Genomic DNA, 14,628 nt, shown 5'->3' with positions numbered 1-14,628 from the left:
TATTGTCATATCTGCTTACAAAATAGGAACTCGATACTCTGTCCTTGGAGGACTTATCCCTGTGTCCCAATCCAATCACTCTTTGTCCACAAATAAAAGTAACATTTTATTTTAATTTTATTTTATAAAAATAAAATATTAAATCCATATGTTTAAACATAAATGGTGTGGGACAGGATTTGGGACACCATTTTGGGACAGGTTAGAGTGTAAAATATTTTATGTTAATCCAAAGTGAGAAAATGAAAGATTTAAAGCACCATCACAAGTAATATACATATTGTTCTTGTAAAAAATTATATATCATCAATATATCATTCAACATTTATTAATATTTTTTTTTTGAAGAGTCAATAGTCGAATTATGGATACTGAAATGCTTGGACACATTTTTTTTCATATATTATTATTACCGTAGTTTACAACAATTATAAATGACACGAAATAATACTTATTGGCTAAGTCATGATTAGGTCGCTCTCTTTAAGACGTTTCGTGGCACTGCCCAAAATGTGCAAGCATACTATCAACCATGTCGTCCACAAGATAAAACAGCTCAAATCTCTGTTATCAAATTTGTATTGCACTCTAAGATCCAATCTCGAATTCACCCACCACAATATGGCTATCAGTGTCAATTCTCAAAATTCCCACAATATGCCTACCAATGTCAATTCTCGAAATTCCCGCATGGCTACTAGTGCCAATTTTCGTAATTCTCACAATATGACTACATGTGCCAATTATTTTCCCACTATGCTGACTACTAGTGTCAGTTCTCAAAATGCCCACAATTTGACTACATGTGCAAAAAAAATTCCCTCAATGTTGACTACCAGTGTCAATTCTCGAAATGCTCATAATATGGCTACATGTGCCAAATTTTTTTCTTAATACTAACTACTAGTGTCAGTTCTCAAAATTCGCACAATTTGGCTGTATGTGCCAATTCTTAGTACCACGAAAAGAAAATTGAGAAGTTTGCCGGATTTGTGTCGACAGAAAATATGAGGAGAAAGAAAAGGTTGAATGAAAGCGCATTCAACTTGTGGCGAATTATAATGAGGGGGAATACCTCTATTTATAACATGAGATTATTTCTAAGTTCCTCATCTCTCCAATGTGGAACTTATGAGTTTGTTTGTTTTTTCAAAACTATTCTATGTGGGACTTGAGAGTTTTTAGATTTCACACCCAAAAATTCTCACTAATGGCTTTCAACAAACCAAGTTCCAACAATTCCCCATTTGAAATTAAAAACGATTTTTGAGAATTTTATGGTCTCAATCAGATTGTGCATAAAAAAGGTGTCATGCGACTTGAACCTCTGCATTTTTTTAGTGAATAAGATCTAGATTTTACTAGAGTTACTCGTAGTATTGAATCTATCTCGAATATCAAATCACACACAACTTTTTCAAAGGTGTATTCTGTAAAGCTCGTGCGTTAAAGGTCATGCACATCTATCACAGTATAGTGAATGCTCTAGAAATTTATGCCCCTTAATTTCATAGGAAGCGGCCCCATTTTCACATTCACATAGGTGAGTCTATCAAGAGTACTTCTGTAGCTTAGGTACTCCACTCTAATTAGAGTATAGATCTCATTAAGAGTTTAACCCATCCTTACATATGTTGAAGGAATCATGCTTCTCATAATTTTATAGCATGTTCATTCTCATATCACTTCAAAACTTGTTAATACCCATTAAACATATTTCTTGGGATCTCCACTCACTTAGGTCGAGTTACCATCATGATTGATCCTCGTTCTAAGGGAAATAGTCCCATACTCTTAGAAGTATTATGGACTTTCTCCCTAGCTAGTTTTTTCGTCAAAGATCTGCTAAGATATTCTCAATGCGTACGTGATCCACTCTAACAACTTCTATAAAGAGTAATTGTCTAATAGTGTTGTGTTTATGATGAATTTATTGTTTCTTACCGTTATAAAAGTGGTTCTCAATTTTTGCAATAGCTGTGATACTATCATAATGGACCGACACAAATGGTACCAGTTTTTCCCATATGGGAATCTTTGCAAGTAGGGTTGGAAACGAGCCGAACCGAGTCGAACCAAAGCTTAGCTTGGTTCAGCTCGATAAGGATTGGCTCAGCTCAAAACTCGACTCGAGTTCGATACGAGTTATTTTTTTAGTTCGAGTTCGGCCCGATTAAAGTTCATGAACTGTTCAGTTCAGTTCAAATGGTTCATTAGAACAACTCAAATAATTAATTAAAATTTGAAAAATAAGGTTTTATATATATAAATATAATATTTTTATATATATAATAGCAATAAATATAAAAAAATAATGTATGGACCATAATAAACATAAAAGTTAGTTTATATATATATAAATCTATCGAGCCAGTTCATGAACATAACGAGACGAACTATATTCAACTCAAGTTTGACTCGTTTATTTAACGAGCTCAATTTCCTGCTCAAGTTCAGCTCATTTGGTTCATGAACCAAGTTTATCGAATTAAATAATGAATCGATTTCGAACGAATACCGAGTTGGTTCGGTTCATTGTCAGTCCTACTTGCAAGCAAGCTTCTCAACCAACTTGCTTCTTTACTAGTTGTTGCTAGTGCTATCATCTCAACTTTCATAGTGGATTGGGCTAAAATAATTTGTTTCTTGTTCGACTATAGATAGTCCATCTCATTATTTATGGCTTCTTGCCACAAATTAACATCTAAAGAAGTCAAAACTTCTTAGAAAGTTGATGGATTCTCCTCCAATATATAAACAGTATAATCACGTATATACTCTCTAGCATTTGTTACTCTTTTACTTCTCTAGGTTCTATTTCAAATCTTTCATTTTATATCTTTATCTCTAATCACATGTATGTGATTAGTTGATGTACCCCCACTATTCCTCAATTTAAAAATAGAATTTCTTCTCATTGAAGTCAACATGTTAGACTTAATGATCATTTTTGCGTTAAGGTAATAAAACCTATATGCATTACTGTTACCCAATGAATACACATTCATAGACTCTACTTGCGAGTTTAAATCTTTAGGGGTATACCTTCATATATGATTTCATGAACAATTCTCTTTATCTCAATGGAGTGAGACTCTCAGTCATATGATACTTGAGGTAACGACTAACATCATATTTTATAGTCTCAGCTTCCTCAGTAACATATTCTTTTAAAGTGCATACCAAATTAATTTGATAGACTTGTATGGACTACAATAATCACAGAGATCATCAGACAACTCATTCAAAATTAAATTCTTACATAAGTAATTATTTTTATTCTAGATAGATATTTTAATAGTTAGTTTATCATTTTCTCTTTTTCAGTATTTTCCAGCAACACTAGGATATCGGTTTCAGAATGTGTGCAACTTTTCTCCTAGTGATGAAATTTCATCTTATGTTGCCACCGTTTCAAATTTGTCCCATCAAACCGAAATGGTTGTTCAGGTTAAAGTTGTTTGGTCCAGTAATATTATCTACGAATGTCATTACAGTAGAAACATCTAAAATTGTTGTTACCGTAGCTTGCAACAATTATAAAAAATGACACAAAATTATACTTACTATCTAAATCACGACCAGATCGCTCTCTTTAAGACGTTTTGTGGCACTATCCAAAATGTGCAAGTAGACTATCAACCACGCCGTCCCTAGGATAAAACAACACAAATCTTTGTTATCGATTTTTTACTCAGTGTAAGAACCAAGCTCAAATACACCCACCATAATATGACTATCATTGTCAATTCTCTAATTTCTACAATATAGCTACTAGTGTCAATTCTCGAAATTCTCGCAATATGGCTATTAGTGTCAGTTCTCGAAATTCTCACAATATGGGTATTCATGCCAATTATTTTCCCACTATACTGACTACCAGTGTCAGTTCTGGAAATGTCCATAATTTGGCTACATGTGCCAATTATTTTCCCTCAATGCTGACTAATTGTGTCAGTTCTTAAAATGTCACAATATGACTACCTGTGCTAATTCATTTCCTTTAATAGTGACTACTAGTGTCAATTCTCGAAATTCACACAATTTGGCTGCATGTATCAATTCTTAATACCATGGAAAGAAAATGGGAGAAGTTTGCCAGAAATGCGTCGGCAAAAAATATGAGAGATAAATAAAAAGTTGAATGAAAACGCATTCAATTTGTGGCAAGTTATAGTGATGGGAGAATACATTTGTTTATAAAATGAGATTTTTTCCAAGTTCTTCATCTTTCCAATATTTACTGAAATTTTATTTTTCAAAACTCTTTTATGTAAAACTTGAGAATTTTTTATATTTTACACCCAAAAGTTCTTACTAATTACTTTCACTGACTTCTATTAAACCCTAAATCTAAAATAACATTTGAGTGTCAACATCAACTTGACATGTGTCAACTACAGGTTGTTGTTAAAAAAGTGTATCCGCGTGGCTTCTTCTTTGGGCAAAGAACCATTTGCCTTCGGTAATTTTATTCTTAAATTAAACATAGTAAATGGGTTGAAATATTTCTTTTCTGGACGGTGCCAGACTGAAAATGACACGTTTAAGTCAGAATCTGATACTTGCTCCTCTCTTAACACGTACTCTCTTCTCTCCTTACATGACCTGGGCCATTAATATGAATCACATCTTCAATTCTTCATATTTGATTTAAAATTTGTCCATTAAATCACACTTTGGACAAAGACCATATTTCCTTGTTCTTTTCTGGTCAAATTAAAATCTGACCTAAATAAAAGGAAAATCTAAAAAATAAAATATAACACATGAATTTTTTAGTACAGTTTTCACAGTTTTTCTATCATTAATGTGATTTGTGATCTGTTATCTCCAAGTTTATTTATAAGTTTATCCTAAATCAATCACATTAAAATAAAATAAAATAGATAAAATCATAAATGTTTAATTCTTTTAACTAATACAATATATTGTAATTGGTTTATGACATATATAACATATTAATATATAACTAACGTACCCTTCCACTTATCATGGCATTATTTGGCACCTCCAAAACGTTTTCCCACTTCGCTTTCACATAGAAAGTTGTGGCCAACTGCCCCAAACTCAACGTGACTTTACTCTATTATTTAAGTTCCATCTATTTTCTTCACTTCAAAGTTTTCGTTCTTCTGAATCCAACCACAAGAGGAAGCACATAAACAAACCAACATATATATATATATATACACATATGAGCAAATTGTGGACCTTGATCACCCAGCTTCATTCCATTGCTGGGTATGAATTTCACAACTTCTTCTCGGTTCAAGATTTGTGTCATCATATTTGTGTTATTATATTTCATTTCTGATTCCTTCAATATATTGAATCTTGAATTTCTAATTACCTTCTTTGTACAATCTATTGCAGGCCGGTTTTGACGTTGTTATACCCTTTGTAAGTATAAGTATAAAAATCAATAATTCGCCACCCTCATATTGATTTTTGAGAAAATAGTTTGTGAGGAGAAAGGATGAACATCTACAGTCATAAAATCATGTCTCAAATCTTATTTTATATTAATTTAAAATTTTAAACATTAATTATTTTTTTTGGTCTTGTTTTATTGTTACTAGTGTATGATTGAATTTGGGAGAAAGATTGAGACAACAAATCATCATTCCGAATACTTGCAACATTAACTTTCAATATTTAAGTAAAATATTTTTTAAGTAATACATTTGATTAAATTTTTTGAGTATTTTAAACATTAAATTCTTAATTTTTGTTCCCCTCTTGGGTTATTTTAGGTATGCATCGGTGGTAGCAATTGAAAGTCCATCTAAGATAGATGATGAGCAATGGCTTGCTTATTGGATCATCTATTCATTTCTCACCCTTACAGAAATGGTTCTCCAACCCATTTTAGAGTGGTGAGTTTGAACTTAATCATAACAAATATCATATATTCTATTCTCTCTTTTTTATATATAAATATTAGTATTTTCAGTGGTCGAGATTTGAATTACCAACCTCATTATTCTACTCTGGTTAGTTCACTCTTCCTGAATTAGGTGATGCTGGAATTAGTTAAATAATTTACATTCTCCTTCAATTTAACATTTTCTAAAATATAATGTAATATCTATCTATATAAATAAAACTAATAAACTATCAATAATTGTTTTAATTGTTTTTTGAATATGTGACCTATCTTAATTGGTTCAAGTAAAAGTGGCTTATATTTCATCTATAAATTCAGTTGTATATAAAGAATAAACCAATGAGACGTTTTATTGTATCTCGTGACATTAATATTTCTTGATGGGATAGCAGGATAAAAGATAGATTGTAATATCCATGGACAATTTATACAAAAAAAATATATATATTTATACATAGTCAATTTATTATTACTATTCATTCATATTATTTTTTTATAAAGAATTAATAATGAAAAATGAATTATTAATGATTAATAATGTACGAATAGCTTATAAAACTCTTACCCCTTACCCAATCGGTGTACTATTTTTCTCTCTAAAAGATAATGTCTCAGACTGTTGGGTCTATAAAAACTAAATGTTGAAGTATATGAGTTTATCAATAAACGTTTTTATTTTGCACAAATAGATTTTTATATGGATTAATTTTAAAACTATAGAAATATATCCATATTTCATTATAGTAGACAACCTTAAATGCACATTTTTCTTATTTTTACTACATTTCCAATCTTACCAATTTTGAACATGGGAATATTATAATATAATGAGATTGGTAAATGCAAAAATTAAATACATGTGCATACTCATTAGAGAGTAGAGACCTATTTTTGTCCTTAATTTTTTTATCAATTTATTGTATGAAAATTGAAAAAACTTAAAATGATCTCAAAACTCTAATAAGCTATTTTTTTTCTATTTTTTGTAAAAATACCAAGTTGGGTTCTTCACCTACCAGTATCGAATAGAATATGCTGATCTCTTCTTCAAAGAAAATCTGCTTTATTTAGATCGAGAAAATTGTACGGTTTTAATCATGTGTTATTGCTCGTACGATTTTCCAATCTAAATAAAGCGGGTTTTCCATGAAGAAGATTTGGGTCAACATGTTCTATTCGATACCAGTAAGAGAAGACTTTAATCAGGCCACCAACTTCCTTGGTCTTTCGGCATTGTGTAGGCGTTAGCCCCATACATGGTTTTATGACTTTGCCTTTAAGCTTTTTTATGTATTTTGACTCATAGTCATGATTTTTAGTATTTTTACTTTTTTAGTAAATAAATTGATAAATATGGAAATTTATTTGATAAGGATTAAAGTGAATTAAACTCTTAATATAATTGATTATTAATATAAATTGAAATTATGCAGGATACCAATTTGGTACGATGTGAAGCTGTTGATGGTGGCATGGCTGGTGCTGCCGCAGTTCAAAGGGGCTTCTTACTTGTATGAAAGGTTTGTGAGAGAATACATACGAAAACACGCAACTGAGAGAGAACATCAACAAGTTCTCCACCAACCCGAAAAGAAGTCTCTCAATGTAGGCAAAACCAAGAAGAAGTTTGTCGAATTTATCATACCTAACAAAGTGAGTTAACTAGTACTTATTATTTTCATTTGACAAAAGAGTAATGTTATTTACACTCTTGATTAGATGAAACTCTTAATAAAATTGTTTATTAATTTAATTATGAAAAAAATCTAATTGTTTGAATTAGTAGGTAGATCTAAACTATTAGATTTTGTTAGAATTGATAACTAAGATATGAATTAAGTTTTTTAAACTTACTATTGAAGTTGATGAATCCTCTCTTAGATTTATAAATAGATTTAAATCATTAGATTTTCTTAGAATTGATGACTAAGATATGAAGGAAAGAAATACCTTTAGATTTAACATATTCTAAATTGTGATGTTGTACCATGACGAGGTGGGAACAGGAGGATCAAGACACTTATTGAATTTGAAGGACGGTGCTGAGTGAGGATTTCTTTGGTCTTTAAATGAACTTCACTTTTTTTACTATTTTATGTTTTATGTATGTATATGGGTCTTGATATTGCGCATACCACCTATTGTATTATCTTCTCACCTTGTATAAATCATCGTTTACATAATATGTGCTTTTATTCATCTTTGTCAATTACCAAAATGAAGGGAAACTTTATCCTGATAATGTTTAGTAAAAGTAAAAAATTAGAGCTGGGAGGGCAGCTACCGTATGCCAAATTAATTTGTCTCTCTTTTGAGTTGCACACCGTGGAAACAAATCACATGATGAGGGACGGTGAGTAAATTTTACAAAGCCCAGCCCAAAAATTTAATATTCAACTATAATATTCTTTAACACTTTCGAAAGGTTTTTTTCGGAAAATGGCAAAATGGGTTGCATTGCCAATTTAGCCAGCACCATTTAAGTAAGGACGAGCATACTTGTTTTCCCTTAACATGCAAATACAAACTAGCATGCATGTGGGCGACTTACAAGTCTGGACTAAAATATAATGAAAGAACATTTTTAAAAGTAAAAAGGCGTTGATATTTAGTATTAGGAATTTGCACATTTGTGAATTGTATTTGGGCTTGCTTTTAGTGTTTGGACCTTTAGTTTGGGGAATTAAGTGCATATTTGTTATGGATCTTCTCCGCTATGTGAAAATATTTTTAATTGGTTTGTTCATGGGCCACCTACTAGCCCAATGGAAATGTCTACTAAAGTAAAAACAAGCTATTTGTCTGGGCATAATGCAAACAATGCTCAAATTGTCAGCTCTATAACCTTCCCTACATACATGTAAGTAGTGTTACAAATATGATAAAAAACACAAGGTAATATTGAATATGAAATATGTTTTTTAGTAAACGCTCACATGTTGGCAATGTTATAAATAAAGCTTTTGGCATTAAGGCTAATATTTTGGAATTCAAATATAAAAAGGGATGTACGAGAATTTTACTCGGTGAAGTCCGAAAAGAGTTAATTTAGGATATCTTATCCTTACCAATGAAGAGAATGTTTTCAAAATTTGAGTTTATTATTTTATTTCACAAAACAAACCTTATTGTTGACTAAATAATTTATTTTTATTTTAACATATTATTGACCATTATTATTTAAATATGTAATTAGTATATAAAATATTTATATTAACATTATTATTAACATCATTAATATAATCATATAATTTTTTATTAGTATCATAATTATTTTTATTTGTGTAAAAAAGAAGAAAAAATATTGAACTAAAAAGAAAGGAAATGAGTAAACCAATATAAAGAAAAATATAGGCAAAGAAAACAAAACTACACAAAAATGTAGGAGCAAGTAATTGACGCATGGACTGACGAGTTGACACACATTTATGAAGCAAATTAAGATTGATATAGAAAGTATGCATTGACTCATTGCACATAAATGTGAGTCAGTCTGGCATCTAATGCATATGCAAGGGACAACAACATCATGAGTAATGATTATGATGGTTGGTTGTAAAACTCAAGTTTGGTAACTCTATTAAGATATGATGAGTGGGACACAGAAGCTCAAAAAAGAAGGAAGTGCATAGACTAGTAGTATCAATGATTTACACATCGACTTTTGGATAATCAAGGAAATCTAAATACATGGTCTAATTTAGAAAGTTGGACTTGCGCATAGAATCTTATATGTGACTAATCTTGGCTAAAACACTAATGATTGATGCAATGATTATGTTTGTGCAAGCCAATGGTTTCCTATGTTCCATCACGACAAGAAAAGTAGGAGTTAGGTGCGAGGAAAAAAAGCAACAAATTTATAACTATTTATAGTATAAAATCAATGTTTTAGATACGATGAAAAGACTAAAACATCCTTATCATTTTTTAGAAATTCTTTTAAACTTCAAATTAAAATTACCATGATATCCTTAATTGGGTAAAAATACCATAATATCTTTATAACACCATGTGAATTATTGAAATGCCCCTAACTGGTAAAAACCTTTAATGACCTTATAAATAATAAAATTACTATAATACCCCGTAGTTGGTTTAAAAAAATTATTTGATATAAAACCATAAAATTATCATATTGTCTGTATCTTATATTTTCCATTCCTTTTCATTTTCCACTCTTTTCTCTTGTACTAAACATAGGATATTCAAAATTAGGTATTAATAACTATTATATCAACACTTCAATATATAATATAACATATACTAATTTTACACTTTGCACATGCAATACAAAAGCGACACATTTATTAAATAAAACTAAATGATTTATTACTAGAATAAATAAATCAAGTGAACAGATGAGTAGATAAATAAAGGTAAATGACAAATAATGATAAATTGCATAAACTCAAAGTTGTAAGCGACAAATTGTACACTTTACCACACCAAATTTGTAACCAAATTACTTAAGGACAATGAAAAATATGTTGGAGCCCTAAACCTCAAATTTAAACCCTATACCTTAATTCATTATTTCATCACTCTGACAGTAATTGACTCCCAATTTGGTGACTATAGTTCTACATATGGGAGAGGTTAGAATTATATTTTCCATCTTCCCAAGTCATGAAGTCGATGATCCGTTAAGGATCAGGTCGCAAAAGCTCGCGACTCCACTGCCAAGAGGTCGAAATTACATTATCCCTTTTCCTAAGTAGTGAAGTCAATGACCCGTGTTGAGGATATTTTTCTCCTAAGAGAGTTAGGCTCAGAGTCGTTGATTGCATGGACCTAAGTACCCATATGCTTGTTTTCTGAAAACAAAATATTTGTTCGTCTTTTTTTATCCACTTTATAAAAATAATTATTATTTGTACATATTTAATCCTCATCCATTTTGTTGCTTTTTGGGGGTTGGTTATTATTTTTATAAAGGTTTGTATTTTCATCATACACTAACCATGTACACTTGCATCCTTGCACACACGCATGCCTTGTACATGGTGTTGGCCTTGTATCATATGTGGTATTAGTGTGATGAATCACCCATATTGTTCCAGGTATTTAGAATTAGTTAATTGAGGAGTTGGTATCTTCTTGTTTCTATCTCATAATATTTGATTTCCTTTCTTTCAAGATTTGTGTAGTCTAGTAACCTTTATAAGTATAGAACAACTATAGAGTCTACTTTAGACATAACCTAATACCTCACCGTAGTATTGTGAACTTTAGATATTCCAAAAACATTGTAGGATAAAGAAAACACGCCTTAAATTTTATACCTCACCATTTATAAATTGGAACTTTTATAGAAGCCTAAGTGGTACATGGTGTCATTAAACTTAGGTATCCCTATGTCATAAAGGCAACACATTTGCATAAAAAATACCCTATGTAAGATCCATTCTCCTAGAGTGATTTTCTTCATGATAAAAAATATGGGGTAACCCATTGTTGTCATAGGTCAGCTTGAATTATACGACAATTGTCGATCCATCTTAGCATATCAAATTTTGTACTGAAGACTTTGTCGCCGGAAATAGGGTTCCTAATCCTAGGGACATAAAAATTGCATAGACATCCTTACATACCATATTTATATATATCATTCAATCACCTATTCATTCATACATCCATGCATTCATTAAAAAATATCTCATTAAAATATTAATATGATTATTCAACTATTCATCCATAAACATATTCTTTAGTCGCATCACAACCATCTTATATTTGTGTCTTTATAAATTCCAAAATCATAAATATCTTGATTCCATTATGTGTACATCACATTCATGCATCCATTCATCTTTTTATAAATAAATAAATAAACATCAAACCTATATGTAATAAAAGGTAACATTCTTTATCTTAATTTGATGAAAACAACTTGTTTTTCGTATTTAATCATGACTGCTCTGAGGACCCCATACCAAAATTTAGTAGAAAATCAAGAAACAGCCCAATGGAACAAATCAGGACTAACAGAGTTCAAGGAATAAATGAGTAAAATGATAAAAATAATTATGGTCATGCAATAAGGGAAGACTACTACAGAGAATACTTCAATCTCTGATGTGAAACCATAGGCCACACCTCCTCACCTCACCCACCAAGTATTTCATCTATAGACTAGGTTATTAGGTGGTTGAAGCAGGCTAACATAAAGAATCTACGATGAAGTGGCTTTTTTTTTCTGAGATTCCCCATGTGTATATATGTCCCACTAGTTGAAGGAACAACTTATGAGGAAGTATACTATGAGCAAGGGCAATCAATCCTTCATGTGGATTTGGCCGATCGAAATGACGATCCAAACTTTGATCCAAATGACTAGCGCCCTGACCATTGGAGCCGACAACAAAAGCAAGGGAACAAGAAGGAAGATGTGGACATGTGGAATTTAATCGTGGTAAGGTTGAAGCTTTGGAAGGTACTATCTTTCCCGAACTTAAAAATGCATTTGAGATGTACTTGGTGCTAGACATAGTCATGCTTCCCATGTTCAAGGTTCCAAAATTTATGAAGTATGATGGGGCAAGTTATCCCAGAATCCATTTGCACATGTATGTGGGAAAAACATCAGTGTACCATGACAATGATAATTTATTGATGTATTAGTTCCAAGAAAGTGTGGAAGGAGTTGCTACTACATGGTATATCCATATGTAGAAGGAAAATATCAACACTTTTTTTTGGATCTTTTCAATGCCTTAATGAAACAATATAAATATAATGAAAACTTCACTGGTGACAAAACCCAACTTCATAACATATCCTAAAAGTCGAGCAAGTCTTTCAAAGAATATGCTCTAATATTGATGAGATTTTCCTCTTAAGTCTTACCTTGCCTAGAGAAAGACGAGTAACTTGTCATCTTCATCAACACTCTCTAGAACCCTTACTTTGATCATATGATAGGCAACATAACCTCAAACTTTAATTCCTTGATTAAAGTGAAAATAAATATTGAGCATAGTTTGAAAAGTAGAAAAATCACTAGCAATCATAGAGGTATAAGTGAAGGCTAGAGTCTAGACTTCGTGATGAAGAAGGAAGTTGAAACAAATTTCATGGCTAAATAACAGATATATAAGAAACCCAAACATCACTACCAAAGACCATATTCTGAAATCTCATACTCATGCCAAACTTCATATCCATACAACATCCATCAATACCATACACCGTCACAATTCTCAACAAACCCAAACCACCAAAACACCTTCTAAATCCAACACATAACTCTTGCTCAAGCAAGAAGAAATCCATACTTTGAGCTCATTCCAATATCTTATGTTGAACATTTTGCCCAACTTCAAGGCCAAGAAATGTTGAAACCTATTGAAGGAAATGGCATGACCGCACACCTAAATGTGTATATTATTATAACATTGCAAGACACTCCATAGAAACATGTGTGGATCTCAAATATAAGATACAAAAATTGATAGATTCCAAGAGTTGATGTGATACATCAGAGTAATCATTTTTAAGAGTGGATTCATCCCTTTAAACGCAAGCATTTGATAATAATAATAAAAAAAAAGAAATAGCCTGATCATGTAATGTATCAACAATCAATCCTCGGTAGACAAGAACATTTATAAAATAAAGGAGCACCCATGTTTTTTTGATGTCATGACTAAAGAGTTACTTTCCACTGTATATCTTTTTAATGAGTATATACTAATACATTGATCATGCAAATTTTCATATCATTCTTCATTCCACAAACTATATTCTCCTATGAAAAATAAACCAAATACAATGTATTAATAAGATATAATTGATTTAAAAATTAAAATGAAATGGAGGGTGATGTAAATGTAAGACAAAAAATATTGTAGATCTATCTTGAGACAAATTTTTTTGATGATGTGAGGCTTCTTTATAAATTCAAAAAACTAAGAAAATATCTCTAGTGAACCCATTTGAGCCTAGACATTATGAACTGAGATTTTGCTGAATTACCGTCAACGATCAAAAACCTGGGGGAGATAATTTTCAACCGTTTTTGTTGACATTTAAATATTAGGAAATGAATAAAGTCTTTTATATCATACATCATTTTCCCTATCTGACCTGAAGAATACAAATCTAAAGCAGGCTAGATAAAAAATGTTCGTCGGTCAAAGTGCAGAAAGCAATGACGAAGAATATACAAAAAGCCCACAAAGAATCATCAATAAATATCTTACATAAAATTTAAGGTGTTGAGAATGCACAATCAATAATCGTTATTGGAACTATTCATATCCTACATGAGATTATGGGAATATTATCGCCTTGATCTTAGGCCTCCACCCATTCAATCATGTGAACAACTAATTTCTTCCGAAGGAAAAATTAATAATTTCTAACGAGTTTTAGGCGTATACTACAATTATTCTCAAGACTAAATTGCAATTACCCTAATCCTAATCTTAATATTTAAGATTTAAGAAATTATAAAACATGATATATCTGCTTGGCTAAATGATTGTTCATTATATTCATTTCATAAATTTGAAATTGATTGCTCTAATACAAATAGTGATTTTGTACTAGAATGGGCCATGAACAAAGGGATCAAGAGACATATTGAATTTGAAGTACAATGCTGAGTAGTTGATGGGTTTTTTTTGGTCTTTAAATCAACTTCACTTTTTTTTTTACTATTTTAGGTTTTATGTATGTATATATCTTTTGATATTGCGCATACCAGTTGTTGTATCATCTTCTCACCTTGTGTA

At 31.1% G+C, this 14,628-nt stretch overlaps 1 protein-coding gene across 2 annotated transcripts; it reads left to right on the top strand.

The window, feature by feature from the left end:
- Positions 4,996-14,516, top strand: LOC109329738 (HVA22-like protein e). Of its 2 annotated transcripts, XM_019563525.1 has the most exons (6): positions 4,996-5,244; positions 5,377-5,403; positions 5,757-5,879; positions 7,324-7,543; positions 7,897-7,930; positions 14,494-14,516. In XM_019563525.1, the coding sequence occupies exons 1-5, from the start codon at positions 5,198-5,200 to the stop codon at positions 7,915-7,917; spliced, it is 438 nt and encodes a 145-aa protein (XP_019419070.1). In that variant the 5' UTR covers positions 4,996-5,197; the 3' UTR covers positions 7,918-7,930; positions 14,494-14,516. The 2 variants fall into 2 exon arrangements, with proteins under 2 accessions (XP_019419070.1, XP_019419061.1); XM_019563516.1 differs by lacking the exon at positions 14,494-14,516 and having other exon boundaries at positions 4,997-5,244; positions 7,897-8,089.

This window comes from Lupinus angustifolius, chromosome LG02 (assembly GCF_001865875.1).
Source record: "Lupinus angustifolius cultivar Tanjil chromosome LG02, LupAngTanjil_v1.0, whole genome shotgun sequence".
Lineage (NCBI taxonomy): Eukaryota > Viridiplantae > Streptophyta > Magnoliopsida > Fabales > Fabaceae > Lupinus > Lupinus angustifolius.
This window is presented reverse-complemented; position numbering and strand designations above follow the sequence as displayed.